This window comes from Equus quagga, unplaced genomic scaffold (assembly GCF_021613505.1).
Source record: "Equus quagga isolate Etosha38 unplaced genomic scaffold, UCLA_HA_Equagga_1.0 251_RagTag, whole genome shotgun sequence".
Classification (NCBI taxonomy): Eukaryota; Metazoa; Chordata; class Mammalia; order Perissodactyla; family Equidae; genus Equus; species Equus quagga.
Genome location: NW_025799859.1, coordinates 4175212 through 4199775, shown reverse-complemented (window position 1 = coordinate 4199775; position 24564 = coordinate 4175212). Strand labels below are relative to the sequence as shown.

The 24564-nt window shown below is 33.6% G+C and overlaps 1 protein-coding gene across 1 annotated transcript in view; it reads left to right on the top strand.

The window, feature by feature from the left end:
• Positions 1-24564, top strand: part of LOC124233810 (low-density lipoprotein receptor-related protein 1B-like) — a 792861-nt gene that overhangs the window by 534861 nt on the left and 233436 nt on the right. Inside the window, exons 46-51 of the mRNA XM_046651030.1 lie at positions 2871-2999; positions 6136-6258; positions 9709-9849; positions 11225-11412; positions 16861-17044; positions 20943-21028. Of these exons, the coding sequence (XP_046506986.1) occupies positions 2871-2999; positions 6136-6258; positions 9709-9849; positions 11225-11412; positions 16861-17044; positions 20943-21028 (851 nt within the window). The remainder of the gene's footprint in view (positions 1-2870; positions 3000-6135; positions 6259-9708; positions 9850-11224; positions 11413-16860; positions 17045-20942; positions 21029-24564) is intronic.

The window sequence follows — 24564 nt, the reverse complement described above, 5'->3', positions numbered from 1 at the left end:
CAAATTCCTTACCTATTAAGGGCGTACAAAAAGATCTACCCAATGTGCACTATATAAACTAATATATTCTCATTCTCTTTTGTTCTATTTCTCCTGATCCCGCCTTTATTTTTCAGAGTGTTATTGTTATGTCTATATCTATGAGTGTCCTAATAATTTTTTTCAAAAAAGGGTTAAAGTGATAATGGACATGTTTATGTCTTGTCAAAATATTCTGTCTATTTAATTTAATTACAGGCTGCATTTTATATACTAATTGCCAAGCTGGCAACACATAAAAAATACTGCTTTGATCCAGCATCAGTTAATGAACTGAATCTCATAATTTAGTATTGGAAATAAACTTTATAAATAATTTGTCTCAGTGGTTCTCAACGTTTAGTGTACAAAAGATCCTTCTCCAAAGTTTCTTAAACATGTAAATTCTTAATCTCCACCTCCGAATATTCCCATGTGGGCTGTAAATACACGCTTTCTTAATAAGCACATAGAGGTTCTGACTTAGGATTTGAGGATCCCATTTTGAAAATCGTAGTCTAGTCCACCTCCATCGTTTGAAAGATGAAAAAAGAGAAATTCTCAGAGGTTAATAAATTTGCCTGAGGTCACTCAGCAAATCAGTGATGACAGAGCTGGGACCAGAATTCAGGGTTCTGAAATACTTACTAAATAGGACAGTGACGCTTACCAATCAAATATTATATCTGAGTAGGTGCACAAGATAGTTCTGTTGGAATTCCTTCAGCTTTTTTTCCTTCTCCCTTGCTATTCATTTCCCTGAGGAAGGCAGGGTATCTCCAGATGGCAGTGTAGCAATGGGATGAAGCCATGTGATTTTTTTCTTTGGCCCATTTTCTTCCCAATTGACTATGATGTTTTGGCATGCTCTTAACACAGAATCTGTTGAACACTATCAAGGGAGCCAGAAAATTAGCTGCAAAGAGCCTTATGCCGTTTCATAGCTTGAGGTATCTTAGTAATTATCTAGTCATACCCCTCACTTTACGGATAGTAAAACTCAGACACTAGTCTTCTCCAAGGTCATACAGAATTAAATTTCTCAACAGCCAAATCAATGCTCTATCTACTATGCTTACCTTGAGAACAAATTGGAGTGCTAATAAGAAAGCAGACAAGGAGTTTTACATGTATCAAAACTTTCTTGGTAGAAAGAATGCATTTTATGAATCTCAAGCTAAATAACAAAAATATTATGAAAATTAAAGCACTAATTGAGAATATATGAGTGAAAGTGACACTTTATTTTCTTATGTCAAGCTTGAAAAGATAGATAATAAGGAGGAATAATATGGAAATAATTTCTGTAGGAAGAGAATTTTACTATAGAACATACTAAAGACATAATAGGTAGCAGGTAAATTAATTTTTAAATAAAAGCAACACTTATTTAATAGATTGTTTTATGATTTCTTCCAGCAGTAGAATCATTTTAAAACTCATTCTGTTAAAGCACTGATCCTCAATCAAATGAGCAAATCTGAATTACCTGGGGGACTTTTCAACATTCACTTGCCATCCCATCCTCCAAGCTAAGGTGTATGTCAGGGTCAGGCATGTTTATGTTGGAAAAGATCTCCCAGGGAGCTCTTTTGCACCCTGCTGCCACTCATGTTGAAAAGATTGCACTGAAAAACATTTTCTGCTCATAATAACTCTATGGCTGAAAAGTAAGTGAAAATGATAATCCAATCAAAGCATTTTGGTCACTGCTTTAAATGTTTTGGAAAAAAAATCTTGCATCAGTCTCCTCAGTCATATTTTCTTCCTGGCAATATTAACATTTTTTGAATAACTCTATGTTTTTTAGCATGTAGTTCATGGGCAGCTTTTGATCACAGGGAAGTGAAATTAAAGGAAAGTTCGATTTTGTGATCATGCTACTGATTCATTCAACGAATATTTTATATAAATAACAAACAGATAAACCATTCAATATATAGAACTGTACTAGAGGCTAGGGAAACAGCATGAGAAAGAATCATTTTCTAATTTCATGTGATTACCCTATGCCCGTATAAGGAGACGCAAAGAGAAACCACCAGTGACCCTTTGAATTTACAATCAAGGTCAACAAGGATTTTTTTTCTGTGGACTTTTGACAAACAACAGCGTGCAACTAAAGGGACATTGAATTGATAGAGTAGAGAAAAGGTTGATTCTGTTTGTTACATATGCTAATACAAAGGGAACACATATACATTTGTTCTTTTCAACAACACAAGGTGGGGACTAATAATAATGGCATTGGTGATTAAGAGAAGGTGATTAGGAATCAGAAGGGTTTTGGACTCCCAGTTCAGCAGGCAGCACCCTGTGTGACTTGTGACTTTCTGCAAGTTTTTCAACTTCTTTGAGCCTCAGTTTCCTTTTCTGAGAAATGAGACTAATAATAGTTCTAACTGATGAGGTTATTGCGAGGATTAAATAAGTTAATATGTTAAGTACTTATATATATTAAGTACTTAACATATATTAAGCAATAAAAATGCTATTATAATTATTATTACCCTTGTAGGTTCAGTTCTTTTGAAATTTTATCTCAGTTTATTCACAGTTCTATGACATTTCTATCCTTTGCTACATTTTACGAGGAGAAAAGATCCTTTTTAATTTTTTGCCATGTGGCTTTAAGAAATAAAACGCTTGCAATTAGGAAAGAATGCATTCTGAAAGGAAAATGTGTAGACATCTCTAGGGGAAGGGCAATAGTTGATGATTCTGAATAATTACAATCTCTTCCCTATTGGCAACATTCTTCTGCTTCCCTTCTATCTATAGGAAATGTAAATGTTAGGCCTTTCCCAGTGGACACATAGTGAGCTTAATGACATTTTTTCTCTGGGTTTCAGGTGCCATCACCTGTGCGGCTGACATGTTCAGCTGCCAGGGCTCCCATGCCTGTGTGCCCCGACACTGGCTTTGTGATGGTGAAAGGGACTGTCCAAATGGAAGCGACGAGCTCTCCACAGCAGGCTGTGGTATGAACACTTGTAGGGCTGTGTGTGAAAGAAAGCCGCTGCAGCATCCTTAGACATTTGTTTCTGTAGTCATCACCTATCACATTTTCTCTCACATTCCCTGTTCCTGAACGCATAGGTAGTATCAGACCTAATCAGGTGGGATGGTGTCATCATAGTAGTTCAGCAACCCCTGTAACCGCTGTTCAGAGTGTTTCAAACATGCACAGTGGGATTACCCATTGAAAACCGTTTTGATGAATGCAGATTTTTCATTTCACTTGTGACATAGTGTAACTACCCAATGTATGTGTGAATGTGGTAGGGCTGTTATTTTCTTTTTAGCATGTCCCCCGCCGCCCCTGCCCATGAAGATTTTTAGATTGCCTATTGCAGATACTCTGTAAATGGCGGCTGTGATCCTAAGTAACTACTGAGCAGAAGGTCAGTAAACATCTATTAGTCGTACAGATAGGGTATTAACCCTTAGGTCAGGTAAAAATAGTATAGATATGGCTGAGTGAAGCTGGGGGAGCAGAGGAACACCTTTGGAGGTCAGACAATTTACTAGCTTTCTTACTCTAGGTCACCTCAGGAAATTTGCAGGGAATTATTCAGTAGTAAAAATTCAGATAAATTCCTTTGCATGATCAGGAGACTGAAGGGACTGAATATTTGAATGTAGGTCCCAAGGTCACGTACGAGATCTGTTGAGCTGAGCAATTTATCAGAAACAGTGCTGTGAACTGTGCTCATTAAAGTGAGTTCTGTCAATCATCTCTCCAATGAGCTGTCTTCAGGTCTTTAAAACTGTATTTGAAGCCATAATGTAAGTGTGTGCGCATGTGGGTGTATGTTCGTGGGGGATAGCTAAAGCGGAGAAGGAAAAAGAAAACTTTCAGGCAGGCCTATATGCACAGAACTCATCCTATTCTAGAACAATTTACTTTGATCTTGAAACTGATATGTGTGTCTGTAAAGGTCAATGGAGCCACTGAGGGCTACATAATAAAGGATCATGCATCAATTCAGGGATCCAGATGGTGCCAGTATACTGTTGCTATTGTAGCAAGTTAACACTCTGGGAGGCATAGTAACACTTTTGGACCACGTGGGTGCTGTTAAGTAAATTATGCTAAAATACAACAAATTGTACTCAAGTGACTTGGAAGCGTTAATGCCAAATAAGCCTCTGTTGCTTAGTGTTTTAAAGAATAATTCATGTATTAGAATTAGTATAATTCACTTCAGTTACATAAGCTGTCACAGAGTTCAAAGTTAGAGAAGTTATTAGCAACTGAGTTTTACTTTGATTATAATGGGTAATTTTTAATGCTGCTCCTATGTGGCTTCCATATCATTTTTGAAAATAAATTTGTTGAAAATAAATTATACTTAATTAAATTCAAAAAATCCTTTTTGTTTTACCTATTCATGTCTCTATTTCAAGCATTACTGAGTTGAAAGCAGAGCTTTCCTTTCTTCGTGGAGTTTTGGGCAGTCTGGGGATAGGGAGCTGATAGGCATGTAGAAGAATAATTATGGTATATTAAGTGTCAGAGTCATATACAGAAAAGATACTAGGTCATCACGAAGAATTATATAAAAAAGCCTAGAAGTCTCATGGAAGGATTTTAAGAAAATAACATTATCTGAGTCATGAAGGACAAAGAAAGAAAGAGAATGGTTCTAGGTAGAAGAAAATGCCTATTAAGACGTGGAGGGGAGAGATTAGAAGGGACCTAAACTTTTTCAAGCGCCCATTATACATCAATTATTTTGGTAGCTGCTCTTATTTACATTATTGAGTTCCCACAATATCTCAGTGAAGTGTTTTTGGGGATCTGCCAAAAACAATTGTTATATAGATAAGACTTTAAAGAGCACCAAGGAATTTATTGAGTACCTAAAATGAGCTGATCTGCTTCATATACTTTAGTTAGTTCTTACAAGAAATTTATCAGATAGATTTCATTATTCTCGTTAAACAAGTAAAGAAACAGATGTACCAAGTAGGTGAATAGCTTCCTCAGGATACAAATATAAGTGGCAAAGCAAATTTTTGCAAAGCCTTCCTCTTCCCAGTATACTATAATATTATAAATGGCATATAGCAGATTCTTTTTTTCTACTTTTTAAAAAATTGAGATGTAATTGACATATAACATTGTATTAGCTTTAGGTGTACAACATAGTGATTTGATATATGTGGACACTCTGAAATGATTACCACAATAAGTTTAGTTGGCATCCGTTGTATAGCAGATCTTTGTATTCAGAATAGCCCAAACCTTAAGTCCTGTCATAGCGTTTATCTTTCAAATGTAAGAAAAGGTAATTGAGGATATTTAAATGATCCATTCAAACCTCTATGATTTTATGCGTATAAGAAAGTTTATTTCCTCTGCACAAGTTACCATCTTTTGAACTTTTGCTGAGGTTTTATTGCACATTTTGAGCAACCATTTTTCCCACTGGTTAGGATCCTTGCTAGAGCACTGCTTTCATGGATCAGTATTCCAAAGGGGCCATATTCCATTTCATGGATCAATATTCCTAATTTGATGTGGTACCTATAGTCGGGCTCATCACACCATAGATCTGAACCTATTTCAATCTACTCTGGAAGTCACCCAAAAGTTTTATTTTCTTCTTAAAAACAATAACTTTCTCAGCCCTTTTGACTTTCACTTCGATCATGAACATTAGCACTTGGTGGTCTTTTCAGGTCCATTTTTCACAAAGAAGTGAGGTTTTTATCACTTTACTAGCACTGCTACAGGCACGAGGAGAGAAAGACACATTATTACAGTTGAGTGATTTTTTTTTATCACATATGAACCTTGAATTCACCCTTCAGCAAACTTACAGATTGCTAAATGGCCTGAAATTTCAGAGTCAGCCTAGAATTGTTGAATATATTAATACTAAAGCTTTGAATTTTATGTATATTCGTATTCCTATATTCAAATATACTAATATATGTATATTAATATATATTATTAATTTATCTGATATATTGAATATTGAGCAAAGTTTTCTTTTTCTAAGTAACTGTGGATTATTAAGCATAATGGCCTACATTTTCCAAACTGCGAAGATGGGGAGGATACAACAAGTGTTCATCTAACTTTACGTTTTGTGATGTCTTTCTTAGCTCCCAATAATACATGCGATGACAATGCTTTTATGTGCCTTAATAAAGTGTGCATCCCCAAGCAATTTGTTTGTGACCATGATGATGACTGTGGAGATGGCTCTGACGAGCCTCTGCAATGTGGTAGGTATATCTAAACTTTTCATGGAGGAGGTATTCGGGCCGAGTAATAGTTTTTTTAAAATGACTCAAGGAATATGTAAATAAATAATACAAACAAAGAAACACATTTCTTAATGTAATTGAAGACATGTAAATTCAGTAATACACAGACACACCACATATAATCTCTTTAAGCTCTAGAATAGTAACACATTTATTTAGAAATCATGCCTACTTGTAGTGTATTATCAGGAACCCCAATGAAAAATGTTATTAAAATGTCTTTGATTTTAAATACTTTGAAATACTTTGTACTTTACAGACAATATATAGCTGACAAGTTTAATCTTATAGTCAAATCAAATATTTGAGTGAAAAAAGAGAATACAATTCACAATTATCAGAAAAATTGGATGCCTAACATTTTCCATTTGCCTTATCTTTTTACACATGCATTTATTTGTTAAAATTTAATATTATTATCATGAATTTATCTTGTCATTACATATATATTTATCTAACCATCATATATATAGTATATATGCAAACATATAACATTTGTGATAAAAATCAGCATATTAAAAATTCCCAGTTGAAGTTGACATCCTGGTATGTTTGTAAAATATTTCAAAGCATACATGAATAAATACAAAACGAAAAGCCTTGAAAACCACATATACCCATGAAAGGCAGTAGATTTACTGCTCTCTTTTGTCCTCCCCATGCAGTGTCTATAGCCTTGATCTTTGATATGAATCTCTTTGAAATCAGTGGATATCAGTTTTTATGATCATTTCACCATTAAATCATGGATTCAATGTGATATTTTAAAAGCTACATCATAACTCAAGATGAATATCTGAAGTAGAGTTATGTGTCATGGAATATCTTCCCTCTGCTAGACATTATATTTGGTTGATATGGAGATGAATAAGACAAAGATCCCCCTAGAAGAAATTATGAACAGGAAAATCAGAAATACAATATAGTACAATAATATACATTGTCAGATGGGAATAAGAATCACAATACACAGAATCAGAGCTGAGTGAATAATTCTTGAGGCATGAAAATATAGAAGCAAGGAATGTTAGTCAAAGGAAATCATGTTTAGATGCTAGAGAGTGTGACGTGGCGGTCAAGAGCATAGAACCTGGAGCCAGATCGCCTGGGTGCAAATCCTGGCTCTGCCACTAACTGACTGTGTGATCTTGGAAAAGTTACTTCACCTCCCTGTACCTGAATTTTCTCATCTGTAAAAAACAAATAATAACATTGCTTAACTCCTAGGTCTGTTAAGAGAATTAAATGTGTTAATGTTTGTAAAGTGCGTGGAGCAGTTCTGGACACATAGTAAAATCTATATATGTTTACAAAGACCTGTACATTGACATAGTTAAGAAATAGCAATTAGTCTTTTGTGAGGTAAATTAAAGTTAGAAAGTTAAAATTAAATTAGATTTTTAAAAGTCTGAAATGCAATGTTAAAGAATTTGTATTGATTCTTTTTGCTTCCAGTGGCCAGCACACATTTTGATACAACGTAATGCCCCAGTCAAATTTATGTTTTAGAACCGTCTTTTTCAGCAGAGTGGATGAAATTTTGCCAAAAAGCAGGGAGCCATTAGGGGGAAATAAACTAGTTAAGAGGTTATTGCAATAGTTCTGATGATTAATGATGTGTTCTGAACCAGGGCAGAAAAGGTGGAATGGAAAATGCAGAATGGGTCAGAATTCACTTACAGCCAGATATGGAGGATAAAGGATAATTTCTAGCTTGGATGACTTGGTGGATGGTGTTGATGTTACGAGCTTCAGGACCGAGGAGGTTAAGGGTCAATGTTGTTGGTGTAGGAGAGGAGAGATGGAACAAGGAATTAATGTTGCAGATTTTGAATAGGAAATGTTAATCAGACAATCATATGAAGCTGTATAGTGAGTGTTTGAAAATTTAGTTCTAGACACCAGAAGTGTGATCAGGATAAATAATATTAATTTGGGGGCCATCAGCATAAAGGTGCTATTCAAACTATGGCAAAAAATGAGAACATCCAAAACTGTAGAAAGGAAAAGGGAAAAATAATAGACTGAAGATTGAAGGTATGGCTTCCCCTACAACATATTACAGTGGAACAGGAGAAGACTTTGTACAGAAAGAGGGAAAAAAGGGAACAACAGAAGCAATAGAAAGAAGCCAGGAGAGTGAATTATAGATATTAAACCAGGGAATTGTTTCTGGAAAGGTAGCGTGGTCAACAACATCAAATGCTGCAGGGAGGTGAAGTGGGAGTCTGAGACACTTTCAATTTGACATTTGCCAATTGGTGTTTTACATTGACGAGGAATTTCAGAAGGTAGATATTGCAGAAATGAGACGTTAATGAATCAAAGATGAACTGGAGATAAGTAAGGGAAAGGAAGATTGTGCAGTATACTGAAGAAGAGAAATGTGTTGTTAAGAGGTATTTGTAGATGGATTTTTATGGTTATTGAGCTGGGAGAGACTTGATATATGTGTTGACTGAGAAAGAGGAGCTAGAGAAGAAGGAGACGGGGGAAAGAAATACTGGAGAAACTGGGGGGATCTTGGAACTATCTAGTTTTGCCATTCAATATGATAAACATCTCAATTAAATAATCTTTATTGACACTTTTTTTCTATTGGAATTTTGGTTATTTTTTAAGCCATAAAAATCTTACTCCCTCTCTTCAAAAGTAGAATATTTGCCCAGATTTACCAGAAAGTTTCTAATATAAATGGCTGTTTTTATTGCTAACAAACTTAGAAAAAATCCAATCTAAAACTTCATAATATTCAAAATCAATTGAATTTTACTTACAAACAGGCATAGATATGAACATAACAATTGATGGATTGATACTGTGATTTGAGTAAAGGCTTTTAATACCTCTAAGAATCAGTATATAGGCTAATTACAATAGTTTTTGTGCTTATTGCTCTATAAATTGTCTTTTAATTTTTCTCATTTTCATAATTTCTTTACACTTTGAATGCTGCTTCCCAAACATAAACATTGCGTTATAGCTTCTGAGAATTATCATCATAACTCAGAATCAGTTCATCCATATGTTCTAGTACTATACCTAACCAAACTTAGTCTTGAAAAAAATTTCCAATAGCTTTCATTTTGTTTTTCATTTTAAGGGAAATCTTTAGGATGTAGATAATAGGTGAACAAAGATGGTTTACTTGAGTCTTGCATTCTTATTTCCTCACCTAGAAGCAATGAAAGTGCCTTATTTCCAACTTTATTTTCTGGATCTTAATCTTATTTCCCAACCACAAATATCTCTTGCAAGGGTAACCATCATCACAGAAAGAAAAGAGAAATATTTCCCTTAGGAGGCATGGGTAGCCCATGTAGTTAATTAGATATAGTGTACCTTAAGGGATGAAGTTGTAATGAATATTTGTTAGATGAATTAGAATGTTTACTTCTTTGTCTCCAGGATACCGACAATGTAATGCAGAAGAATTTAGTTGTGCTGATGGACGATGTCTTTTAAATACTCAATGGCAGTGTGATGGAGACTTTGACTGCCCTGACCATTCTGATGAAGCACCTTTAAACCCAAAGTGCAAAAGTGCAGGTACAGCAAATATATAATTCCAAGCTTATTCCAATTTTTTTTAATAGCAAAAGCATGACTCTAATTTTCAGTCTAGTATTGTATTCAATGAAAGGAAATGCAAATAATTAAGCATGAGCGTTTCTAGTGATACCATGCACAATTCCAGTAATCAACAATGTTCTGGGATTAGTTTTAGAAGTTTAAGTCTGTGTCAAAAATATGAAGAGTTGAGGCTATGAATCCCATGAATCTGTCACCCTGCCCCCTCCGAAAACAGTCGTCTCTTCTTTCTTTTTTTTTTGAGGAAGATTAGCCCTAAGTTAACATCTGCCACCCATCCTCCTCTTTTTGTTGCTGAGGAAGACTGGCGCTGAGCTAACATGTGTGCCCATCTTCCTCTACTTTATATGTGGGACTCCTGCCACAGCATGGCTTGAAAAGCGGTGCATAGGTCCACACTTGAGATCTGAATTGGTGAACCCCGGGCTGCCGAAGCGGAACTTACAAACTTAACCACTGTGACACCAGGCTGGCCCAAGTCTTATTTTCTTTATACATTATTTTATGTGATGATAATTTCCCTGAATAGACCCATTTGCAAATTCAAACATAAAAGAAGTTGAAATTTACTGAAAGAAAGTCTGTATCATTCATACAGGCAAAATAAAATAAATTTCATATCATTTGAATAGAAATATATGCATAACCAAACTTGGTCTATTTATCACTTCATTATTCCAAAGACTGAATACATAGTCATATATTTGAGAATAAACCTAATTACTTTTTTTCTCATGTAGTTCACATGTTAATAGGCTTTTCATCATGTATGATAACGAGTAATGTTCAAATCATCTGGTTAGGAGTAGCTGCAAAACCTGAATTCCTTTCCATAGCTATATTTGGAATAACTATTATTCACCAAAAATGTCCTTTTTATGCCCTGGCTTAAAAATGTCAATGTTATATTTCCAGGAAGAAAAAGAATTTAGGAATATCTACCCATTCTAGATTCTTAATTTTCACTGCCATATAATTTCTTAGAGACCTATGGCTTGAGGGAACCATCAAACTTTCATTACCCTTTTGAACTCATTCTGCACCATATAGATGAAGACAGAAATACTCCATTAATTTTACTATAGATGCTTATTTTGATTGTTAATTTTCATGGTAAAGGAAGATTTGTAATAACTGTTCAACATGAAAGTACACTTTGCCCTTGATTTTCTACATTTTGTGTATAAAATATTACACTGAATGTAAAGCATTTTATATGTAATATGTTTACTATAATTTTTGACGTTATCATATTTGTGAATGTTTTCAACAATTGTAGTATAAAACAGTGGCATGCCCTTTATGTTCCATTTGTTTTATTTTCTTTTTCCAGAACAGTCATGCAACAGTTCATTTTTTATGTGCAAAAATGGCAGGTGCATTCCCAGTGGAAGTCTTTGTGACAATAAGAATGATTGTGGTGATGACTCAGATGAAAGAAACTGCCATATAAATGAATGTTTGAGTAAGAAAGTCAGTGGATGTTCTCAAGATTGTCAGGACCTTCCAGTCAATTACAAGGTAGGTCCTCACCAAAAATAGCAAATCATATGATACATTAGAATTTGAGGTAATGAAAACTATTTAATCTAATATAACTGTAAAACTTAAAAGGCATCATGGTATTGTTAGGTAAAGCTATTTAAATGCAGAGCGTCCATATAAGCAAACTATAGTAATAATATGGAATAAAAATTGTGAAAATATATTCAGGAAGGCAAAAAGATCAAAAAGGTTTTTAGTATATGCTGAATACAAAGAAAAACATAAGCAAGGGAAGACCACTATTTAGGGTGATACTATTATGTTAATAACTGCATAAATACAGATGCAACTCTTAAGTTCCCATTTCTTTCCTCATTCTCCCTCCCATATTTCTTTGAAGTGAAATGAGCTAATCATTTATTTACTACAACATTGGAGAATTAATATTTTTTGTATAAACAGAAAGAAAAAACCAGAACACATGAATTATTAGCACTGAGTGCGGGTACACTAAAATTAAATCATGCCTAATATCCTAACTGCTTTTTGTTAGTACCATTTTCCTGAAGAGAGTGATTCACTGACAAAACTGGTTGACAGAAATAGCTTTTGAAAACATATCTGTTTAAGGATGTTGGAGTGGAGGATGCAAATGAACAAATTTTGAAATTAAAGTTGCGCATTAGGTTAAAATTAATTACATAAGTGATGAAAATCTTAGGAAGAGCAATTCATTTGAAAATTGCTGTTTTTATGTGAGCAATAGCTCTGTAGGGCATGGCTCCTGTGGAACATAGAGGCAGTCTAATGGCAGCTAGGACCATTACAGAGGGTAGATTTTTGTTCTACTGAGTTTTGCACTGATCAGAACACACCTGGGGTACTATGCCCTCTTATGGCCGTGGCACTTTTAAGAGTAACCTAGACAAATTGTAATGTATACAAATTTGTACATCCAGAAGCATAAGGAGTCTGGAACACACACCTCTGGAAGTCATTTTGCCTGAAACAAAGATGGCTTGTTAGCTGTATTCAAATATATGAAGTACTGGAATAGATAGCACAACCTGTTCGGAGTTGTTTCAAAGGTTGGAATTAGGAGTTGGGAGGCAGATTCTGTTCGATATAAGGAAGGCTGTTCTAAGATTAGAACTTTTTACCTTGGAATGAGCTGCCTCATTTCTCACCACCAAAAGTGTTTCAGTTGTGGCTAAATATCTTTCTTCAAAGAATGCTAGAGAAAAAATTTGTGTATTGCAAAGATGTTGGTCCATTTTCTCTGCCAACCTTGAAGTTCTATGACAAGCCAGTTCTTTCTAATGGTAAATTCAACTAAACAACCACTTTACCATTTTTAATCTCTGAATTTCTGGTATTATGATTAATTTAATTATATTGATCAAGATTTAACTGTATATAGATATAACCTAAAACTGTAATAATTATTTCTCCTTGTGTAAAAATAAAAATAAAAAATGAAATACCAAGAAAGCTACATTTATACAAGAAGGCTTTATACTCCATCTTGTATTAAGAAAAATTGGTTAAACGTACAGACTTAAAGCACACGTGTACTTACTCATAGACTCTATATTATAGGTAAAAGGAAATAAGACAAGTGAGCCAAGACGCTCTTAATGAGATGAGCATGTATCAATTAATTAATTTGGGCAGTAAATATTTTGAAACCCAATGAAGCACAAAAAATATTATTAGTGCCATGTATAATTAATATAGAAATGTTTCCTGAAAAGTCAAGGAATGTAGAATTATTACAGGTAACTGGTTAAAATTTTAAGTCATAGTCACAAATAATTCTTTAGTCCTATCTATATAATATATATTCTATAAGTCTATATATCTATAGAATATATATATCATAGAATATATATTTATATCTATCTAAAATTTAAATTTCAAAGTAGATCTATTTGTGTTTATCCTGTGTGTATTTAAAATGTGTCATAACAATCTTGGTGGTAAAATCTAAAAATTACAGAATATCACATGGTCACCTTTTGAAATAACATTAAAAGTAAGGTTTAATCTTTTTTAAATGCCTGCATACAAGAAGTACTTAGCGCCCAGAAATACATTTTTGGAAAACTATTTTTGGTAGAAATAGACATCACTCAGAAAACCATGTTAATTCATACTATTTTAATTACTTTGTAAGATTCCTCACACAGAAATACTTGTTTGTTGATACCATTAACATATCAGTGTTTCATTTTCACTTCTCTGAAGGGGCAGAGAATGAAGTGAGAATTCTAGTTGAAATAGATAATATGCTTAATCATTCAAAAAGTCTATATATGTGATATATGACAGAACTGTTGTGAAGAATGTTCCTGAATATGTACACATGTCAAAACTAGTGAATAAAATAAAATGTATGTTGGGGGAAGCAAAATCAGTATAAAAATTCAAGGAGTCGAGGCTAGAATCATAAATAAAAGATCTAAGCAAAAGTTCAAGGCAAATATTTTACATATTGTACTGAGATTATATATATACACATATATACACACACATATATAGTTTTATTTAAGACAATTTATTGATAGGAAATTCAGTAAAAAGGCTTATGTACAACAAAATCGTTGTCTATTTGGGGAAAAAACTTCAGTTGATGGGTTTCTCTTTTCCAGCGAATGGGGAAGACTATCCAGTAACTTATTTCTCATTACAATATCAGCAGAACATGACAAGAAGGCCTCCTCCAAATTCTGCAATAAGATGAAAATTGCTTACAAAAGCAAAATTTAGACCCTATGGACTGTGAGCAATTTGCACGTTTGCTGTAAAACAAATACAATATATCCAAACTATTCAAAAGGGAGTAATAACATTTACTAAAGTGAGAATCTTATTTTTATGGGAAGGATAATTTACCATGTAAAAATAAATACACTTCTGGGAGAGAAGTAATTTTTAATGTACATGTTAGAAATAAAATACTCAATATTTGTCAAATATCACTTAAAATGCTGCAGAGAAATTTTCCTGGAAGTGATAGGAAAAGTTTGAAGAACTACATTTCTTTCCGGTAGCTATATTATCCAATATAGAAATTAATATAAATCAAAAAAATTTGAAATAGTTTTTGATGATGAGGAAAATTAACATGACACTATTTTCATATAAATCTCTTTCATAAAAATTGTCTTTCTTTTTAAATGAAGGTGAGAAATTTTTAAGCTGTGATTTTCTATTAAATATAGTTGAATCTCATCTTTCATCTTTGGAGATGCAAAAGATTATTATTTTCTTTCATTCAATTTATGAAAGTTAGGCTAGTAGAATTTCCCACAGTCGCCTTTTGATTATTTGGGATCCAAACTATTTTTGTTAAAACAAGGTTAACGGATTGAGGAGGAAATTATCTTTTTAAAAATCTTCTCTTTCAATAAACAATTTTAGAAACTTACTGTAAACCTTAAACATCTTAATTTTATTTGCTTATAGAAATGTATATTTCATTCAGTTGATGTTAACTTTACTTTCAAGAAATTAATTTTCCATAAATGTGTTTTTATCCAAGTCATATATTTGCTATAGTAGTAGTTCTATAAGCCTGACATTAGCCATTCAAAGTGATTTTCAGAAATCAGAAATTAAAATTGGTACACTATTTCTTTTTATAATACTCTTTGAGAAGAATTCGACACATTCTACAAAATTTCCTTTCACTTGTCCTAAAGTGCCCCTTGATACAACACTGCCTGGTGTCTGCCTATAAGTCTTCTGGCTTCCCAATCACATAATTAATTTCTAGTCCTTTTCAGTGATGCCTTCTTATTTCCAGTCAGTTTCTTATTTTAAAAAAAATTATTTATTTTAAAGAATTGTAGTAAAATACATGTGATACAAAATTTACCATTTTAACCACTTTTAAGTGTACTCTTCGGTGACATTAAGCATCTCATTTTCTTTTCCCATAGCAAAGCAACAATTCCTCTGACTTCCTAAATTAGGTAGCAGGATGAGTCTTCTCAAGAAAGTAACTTGGTCGTAGACTAAGAGATGATGAAAAGAGTTTGGGAAATCAAGCTGTGGCTTTTGCTTTGATTTGCTGGCTTGCTAGGGGGTTCTAGAGATTTTAAAAAACCCCTCATAATTGCTGAGGATTATTAGATAAATATTGGTGTAAATTGTTGAAGATGAAAGTGCTAAGAGCTTAAAGGGATTCAACCCTTGTAAAAGGGCTTAGGAAAAGGTATTTATTTATCTTTTGAGCACTTTCAGGTGAAGTTGATGTATCTTCCCCTTAAGTAATGAACTCCAATTTGTACTTAAAAAAATTCTACCCCTCAATTAATTGTTTGTTGACTATTTATTAATATGTACATATGTCTCTCTAACATTTTCCCCAGTAGATACAAAGCTCTGTCATCACTTTTACCCTCAATTAAATGATCTAGATTATAAAATGTTTACTATGAATAACTCTTGAGTACTAGTTACTCTTAACAATTCAGAGTTCCTTCTTAACTCATTGTCTTACTCAATACTCACAAATTCCTTTATTCAAAGACCACTAAACAGTCTTGGTAAAGGTTAATATGATTATAATCATCTGGCCAATTATTGGTTCATTTTGTATAATTATAATTTTCATATTCTACTTGGCAGGGATTGAATATGGAACTGGAAAACAGTGGCCAATCACAGTGCCTCACTGTTTTCAGGAAGTCAAAGACATTTATGACGTGACATTGTATTCAGAAATGACATGCCTGTTAGTAAATATTGCATATCATCATCAGAGGGCCATATGGAACACGATAGAGATGCTGAAGAAAAGATTTGATGATACGAATTGATTTGATTATGGTGGGGAAACTATGTTAATATTATTATTTCTCCAGACAGCATCAACATGTCACATTATGGAATCAGATGCAGACGATAAATGTTAATTGAGCCTTACTAGGCGTTAAAAATTATAAACGGCCTTAGCTCTCCTACTGGTTTTATCTGGGCAACTTCACCTTTGTGTCTCTAGGTTTCTCATCAGTTAACTAAGGCTAATAATAAGCATATCATATATTTCTGTAAGGCTTTAGTGAAATAATATTTGTGACAATGTTAGTAAACTTCCAAGCTCCACATGACGGTTAATTCTTATGGTTGTTAAAATCTTTTAAGAAGATAGTATAAAGCAATAGAAAAAGAACAAAAGAAGTTGGCAGTTTAGTTATGTTTTCTTTGCCATTCTCTAGCCTCATGGTTTTGGTGATGTCAGTTAACTTTTGTAATCTTGCCAACCTCAGATGATCAAATGAAGATATTTGGGCGAATCCTTTTTTAACTTTACTTAATAACATATGTAATTCTTATTAAAGGTTAATTGCTAAAGGACAAGATGTGCCATTATCTATTCTTAAATGATTCTCTTGCTTGAATCGTGCTAAAGGGGTATCAGATAGAAAGGACAATGACAATGATATGAATTGAATATGCTTGCTTTTCGTTCTCCAGTGCAAATGCTGGCCTGGATTCCAGCTGAAGGATGATGGTAAAACATGTGTAGACATTGATGAATGCTCTTTGGGCTTTCCGTGTAGCCAGCAATGCATCAATACATATGGGACCTACAAGTGCCTCTGTACAGATGGATATGAAATACAACCTGGTAACCCAAATGGATGCAAATCACTCTCAGGTATCGAACTGAACTTGTCCACTGATGCAACCTCAGTTATACACATGGATCCTGCATTGTATAGTCATTCTTTTTGAATTCACTCCTCTTTGCTGTTTCTGTGAAATCAAAATTCTTTGCTACTTACCTTGATACGGGAATCTGTCACTCTGATTTTGTGTGCTGTCCACCAACTGCTCTGTTTGTAATAACACTGCATTATAGTCTTCTGAATTATTTAGTGTTTTCTAGCTTTTGAGAGTGCTCACAAGTAAGAACTATCTCTAGCACTGCTTCCTGCTGAATCACAGGTTCTTAGCAACAGGTTTGGCCAAGACTATTGAAGAGCCCATTGTGGCAGTGTTGTAATAGTTTTTCCTTCTCTCCTACACCACACGCATTCATACATGCATGCCAAGGAGAACAATAGGTCAATGATGATAGTAAAATGGTGACAACAATAACAATAAATCAGTTATGTAAAACTATTTGAATTCTTTCAGTGATTCAGCAAATATTGTTAAACTTCTGTTTGTTTAAAGCAATGTGCTTGACTTTGTAAATTAGAAAATTCAGTAAAACATGGCCCATAACTTAAAAAATATTGTAAGTCATGAGAGGAGAAAATCAGACATGTTAAAATGATACAAAGCAATATATAATAATGAATGTTAAAATGGGCAAAATAGTGGTAGATAAGGTGTCTCTATCCTCCTTATGTCATTTTTGAGGATAATGAATTACATAGCATTACCTGTTTCTCATATATATGTATCTTGGTGACAATGTTTAAAACTTTAGATGTTTTCTTATCTAAATACCTGGGACAGGAATTATAAAATTATTTTTTAACAGGTTAAAACTTTGCACATTATGCAGAAAAAAATAACTTGTCTCAACTTTTATTCCACTTTTACTTCTTTTTGGAATATTTATCTATGAATCTATTTGTGTATTATTTGGAGCTCATCGTTTTATTTGCCAACATACCTGTTTTTGGCCAGCTAACTGTTTGACACATCATGCATTTAGTGACATGGAATAAGGAGAAGAGATAAAATCTAAAAAACTACTCAATGTTTCCATTACTTTAAACCTTTCATAGAGAATTGTGCAAAGGAGATGAATGCTAATCATTATAATTTGGGTCTTGCTATAGCATGTAGCCATGCTGTAGTTGTTTCCCATTAGCAATAATAATGAGAAGCTAATAAAAATTTTGATACAAAAAATATGTTCTTGAAGTGGAAATCTTTTGCTAAGGAGAGACTAGATTTTTCCCAACGTTACTGAAGTATAATTGACAAATGACATTGTCTAACTTTAAGGTGTAGGACTTGTTGATTTGATACACTTATATACTGCAGTATGATTACCACTGTAGTGGTAGCTATATCCCCATCACTTCACGTAATTATGATTTCTTTTTTGTGGTGAGAACATTTAAGATCTACTCTCTTAGCAGCCATGTATATAGTACAGTGTTATCTGTAATCACAATGAAGTACATTAGATCCCCAGAGCTTATTTATTTTCTGACTGAAAGTTTATATTCTTTAGTCAACATCTCCCCATTTCCCTCACTCTTCAGACCCTGGGAACCACCAGTCAATTCTATGAGTTTGGCATTTTTAGATTCCCCATATAAGTGATATCATACAGTATTTGTCTTTCTCTGTTTGACTTATTTCACTTAGCATAATGTCCTTGAGTACCATCCAAGTTGTCACAAATGACAGGATTTTATTCTTCCTCATGGTTGAATAATATTCCATTCCATTCCATGTTCCTTATCCATTCATCCATTGACAGACAGTTTGTGTCCATACCTTGGCTATTGTGAATAATGCTGCAATAAACATGGCTGTGCAGATATATCTTTGATACTCTGTTTTTGTTTCCTTTGGATATATACCCAGAAGTGAGATTGCTGGATCATATGGTAGTTCTACTTTTAATTTTTTGAGGAACCTCCATACTGTTTCCATAGTGGCTGCACCAATTTACATTTCCACCAATAGTGCACAAGTGTTCCCTTTTCTCCACATCCTTGCTGACACTTATCTCTTGTCTTTTTAGTGATAGCCATTCTAACAGATGTGGGGTACTATCTCATTGTGATTTGATTTGCTTTTTCCTGTGATTTGTGATGTTAAGCATCTTTTCATGTACCTGTTGGCCGTTTGTATGTCTTCTTTGGAAAAAAATATCTATTCATTTCCTCTGCCCAGTTTTTAATCAGATTGTTTATTGATTTGTATGAGTTCTTTATATATTTTGGATATTAACCCCTTATCAGATACATGGTTTGTAAGTATTTTCTCCCATTCTGTAGGTTATCTTTTAATTATGTTGATTTTTCTTATGCTGTACAGAAGCTTTTTAGTTTGATATAGTCTTACTTACTTATTTTTGCCTTTATTGCTTGTGCTTTTTGTGTTATATTCAAAAAGTCATTACCAAGGCATATGTCAAGGAGCTTTTTCCCTATGTTTTTTTCTAGAAGTTTTATGGTTTCTGGTCTTACATTTAAGTTGTAAAGAATAGAACTGCCTAAGTATTGAGGTAGAATGTGACTGATTAATTTTATATTTTTTCATGTAGAACTGTATTGGCAGAGATGGCAAGGCACCTTCAACTTGAGAGCTGACTCTGTCGAGTAGGGTTCTGCGTCTCAGTTTAGCCTCAATAGGAAGACTGGAATCATTGATTAGCACACTGCCGTCACTGATGGAAAGGGATGTCCAGCATGTGCGACACACATTTCTAATCCCTGACATACAGTATGCTAAAAGATAAATATAGTACTCTACATATTAGATATTTACGGTGAAACTAAAGGAGGAAAAAAGTAATAATTTTGAACATAAATTAAACAAAGGGAACAATAACTCTGTAAAATGAATTATTTGCAATAACATCCACATTAAATTACATAAAATGACTACTTTTTTCATTGCTTTTTCTAATTTCTGCTGACATTATATTTGCTTACCTGGCAACTATGTATATGAATACATTTTAGAAACAAAGATATTTAAAAAGAGTTTGAACACAATTTTTATTGAATTGATTTAAGATTATAGCAATCAAGAATGTAGTCAAATTGACTTTAAATTACTCAGATATATGTTCAAATAACTATGCTATACAAAACTTTCTGAATATCTTTTATTTAAGAATACAGTTTGTTTCCAAATAAATTCTGAGCAGAAAACCGAATCTAAAGATTTATATGATCTTCATATATATGGAGCATGGTCATATTCTTATTATTATCTTTCCTAAATTCTAGAACATATGAGATTCTAAAACATGTTAGTCAAACTATCAGCAGGAAATAAAGACTACTAAAGGATTAAAAAATAAATCTCATGAGGAAAGGTAAAATTAATAGACAAAGATTCTAGAACCTGGAGTTCAGAAATTATTTAAGAAAAGCCCCCAAACAGATGAGCAAAGTTTGTGTATGCAATGACACTCTTGGCCTTCACTAAAGTTGTTCTGAGCATATAAGTTGGTTATTTGATGATAAAGAATTTTCTGATTATATGAATGTTTAGCTGTACTGTAGGTTTCTTAGATAGGTGTAGATTATCCTTTTCTGAAATTAATTTAAAAATCAGTTTATAACAGCAGATATTTTCCACTAATTTCAAATAAATTAGATATTTTAATGTTCAAGAAAATTAAGAGAAAGAGAAGGATTTAGAATCATCTAGGTTTCTGTACTGCATGAGTATATGCTATCCTTTCATTTAATTATCAACTGAGGAGCTCAGTATGAGTTTTTAACCATTAATCTACCAGAGGGCACTGCATTTGAATTTACATTGCTGCAGAAACTAAACTGAAACTAAGCAGAGTTGAAAATCATGAATATTGAATGTCTAATATGTTTTTTTGTCTTGGTGTTTAGATGAAGAACCTTTTCTAATTCTTGCTGATCATCATGAGATAAGGAAAATTAGCACTGATGGCTCCAACTACACACTTTTAAAACAGGTATGACATTCTTATGATGATTTCATAATATTTGATATGGTCACTCAGATATACATTAGAGCTGTAGAAATATTTCACAATTAGAATTGATGAAGCACTTATTCATGGATACATGCATGTATGTATATGAGATTACCATAAACTTTTTGTTTGAATTGTCTAGGTGACGCTCCCAACTTGTCACATCAGACTATATAAAAGAAAGTAAAAGATGCAGACTATACTGAACGCAAGGAAAAAACTATGTTAAGCATAACTAGATTAGAGAAAGCATAAAATTCTCTTTTAAGGTATTTTGCGCATTACCCAAATTGGTTTTTTCCCTCTTGGGATTTAAAAATAAACGCCTTTTCTGGAACTTCAAGTTTCTGCTCATAGAACCAGGAAATAAAATGAGATTGATGATCCCTTGCCTTTAAAATCTGGAATTAGCAAGGGAGCAAAAGCATGATGTAACCCCGTCATGGTTAAAAGGTTGTGAGGCACATATTTTTAGTCTTCCTCTCTTCATCCCTCAACCCAGCCACTTTAAGAGAATCTGCACTCATCTGTTTTGACGCTTGAACCTAGTGTCAGAGTTTATTCATATATGTTATTTAAGATGAAAAGATATGATCTCCATTTTTATGACAAGATAGAAAACTGTGAATTGCTCATCTCAACTTTTTTCTTCCAGTCTGCAGTGGAGATAGCATAAAATCAAATCATTAAAAATAGAGCGATTACTATATGGATTAGAGAAATCACAGTTATAGCATATTTTTAGTTATCAGGAGACATAGCTTCCTTGGAAAGATTTAGTTTTGTCTTTCCTGCTACAAAATTCTCTTTGCCCCCATACTGTATAATAGTGACATGAATATTTGAAAGCACTGCCTAGAACAAATGTGCCAAAAATGGCGATATTTCTTGTTTTCGTAGCATGTTTATACCAGTGTTAGTCATAGACGAAGAAGGCCATTCATGCGGTGATTTTCAGCACCATAAAGAATACTTACTTAACTAAAATTATGTTTGCCACCTACTGATGGATTCCTCCACTGCTAGTATGAGTTTCATTCATTTTGCTTAAGGATTTAGTCTAAAGTGCAAATGTTCATTAGCAAATGTGATATTGACTCTTCCTGACAGAGTTAGACTTTCCAGCTTTTTTCTAAGTCATAGATCGAAAATGAAAATTTCACATTAAAATCCAGATTTCTGGCTACTCATGAAAACATAGGAAGGTGTAGCACTGCTGGGCTCACATCCCTGAATAGCCACAATCCAAGCTGTGTAGCAGCTGCCATTTTGACATAAAGCCCACGCCTTGCAATTCACCGGAGTCCTCGAACTTTCCGTGCGCTTACCACTTGCATACCTGCCGTATTTGTGAATGTCTGTGAGGTTTACACTCTTACTTTTCACTTTGGAGTGTGCCACAACATTCGCTGTATCCTACTGCCTTTCTCTCTAATTCTGGAACTTAGGAGATGGGTTAAATGTAAGATATTTTCATGTTGTTTATAAAAACGCAACAGAAATCTATTTAAAGTATAAGAATTAGACAACTATCTCTTTAAGAGGTGAATAATATAAGAGAAGTATCGTTAGGGAGAAAGTTTAAAATATACATACCTGCTTTAAAATGGAAAATTTTTTGCTTCCAAAATGGTTTTCTACATTATTTAACTTAATTTAATTCTTTTTTTTTGTGCAGTTAAATTTTAAGCTTGTATCAAACTTACAAAATATTGAAAATGATCTCCTGGGGCTGGCCTGGTGGTGTAGTGATTAAGTTCGCGCACTCCACTTTGGCAGACCAAGGTTCATGGGTTTGGATCCTGAGTGTGGACCTACACACCGCTCATCAAGCCATGCTGTGGTGGCATCCCACACACAAAATAGAGGAAATATTGGCACAGACGTTAGCTTAGGGGCAATCTTCCTCAAGCAAAAAAAAGTAGGAAGATGGGCAACAGATGTTGGCTCAGGGCCAATCTTCCTCACCCCAAAAAACCCAAAAAAAGAAAAAAGAAAAAAATAAAATGATCTTTCTCTTGAGTATTTCTCCACATCCTCTCTAAGCCTCTCTATACCCTCAAAGTTAGGTGCACTGGCTGCTGATTTCCTTCTATGGTCTCTGGAACAGGGACACAATTATTTTCTCTCTACTAGGTTTTGTCTTTTAACATGTCTTCCTTTTAGACTGTGCTATCTTAAAGAGAGAAAGTTCTCTCTTTAGACTACCCTATTTATAAGCTCAGCTAAACCACAAATTTAACTCAGGCAGCAACAATATTTATTGACTTCATGAAAGAACTACAACAGAGCTTCAATGATAGCTTCTTGCTTTATTTCCAACTCCGTGCCTCAGGATATTTTTGCTGATATCCCTTTTGTTGCTTTTCATGACTAATATGCTATCAGAGATTGTTCTTAATGGAACAAAATGGGTTTTTGCTCTATACATCATTTAAGTCTATACCTAAACACTTTAATGCACACTTTCAGATGGCACTTTTTTTCCTGGTGGTATCATTTTAGACTATTGCCAATCACTAGTATCTAAATGGGGGTAAATGTCAGGCAATTTCTTAGTGTAGTATTTATGGAAATGAAGAGGGAGTGAGGAAGATGAGAAAGCTCATGAGAACTCTGAACACTTGTGTCTTTGGAGAGTGTTTGTTGATGGTGACCACTGAATAAGGAAATAGAGACCCAAAAAACTGAAGACAATCCTTACATCTGGTTTTCCCTGTGGTCTGCTAAGAATGTATCATTTCTGTCAAGAATATTTTCAGCCACAATTTCATCATAGCGTTATAGAAATTTTCAACGAGTTCTATGCAGTAGAAACCTTTTTTCTCCCTCAGAGATTTTGTGTCCATATGCAAAATAAAGTAGAAAATGGAAGTAATTATCTATCCATATTCTCTGTCAGTCAAAATAAATGAAAAGACAACATCTTTGCCTTAATTATTTGGAAATTTTGTGTGTAGGTGATTAGGAAGAACAATTTACCCTAATATCTTGAGTTTTATTACATTTGTTGTAGTCAGTAATAATCTCCTGAAGCTTTATAGCATAAAATTATAACAACTGGTATAATTTTTTTACCCTATATATTTTAAAACATAGTTGTAACTGTGGCAGCTATAACATAAATTCATACACTACTTTTAGAAAGTGCACTTTAATAATATGGATTTTAGAAATTAAAATTAATCAAGTAGCTTCCCAATATATTATCCAATTCAATTCTAACAGTTCCTTTTATTCCAGTAAAATTGTATAGAGAAAGAAAACACAATTTCCTAAATTAGTCATCTTGAACCAAAGGGTGCAAATCTTCAGCTATAGAAATGAAAGAAGCAAATAGGATTTTGATGAAACCGATTTTCAGCTCTGAAACCACTGGGATGACTCTAGTTTTTAGACAGTATTTTGACCATGTCCTTGGCTATTTTAATGTTCCTTTTGTATAATTCTGCAAAGAGAGAATTGCACTGTTTTCTGTGGGGATTAAGGGTAAAGCTGTAGAAAAATGACCAGCT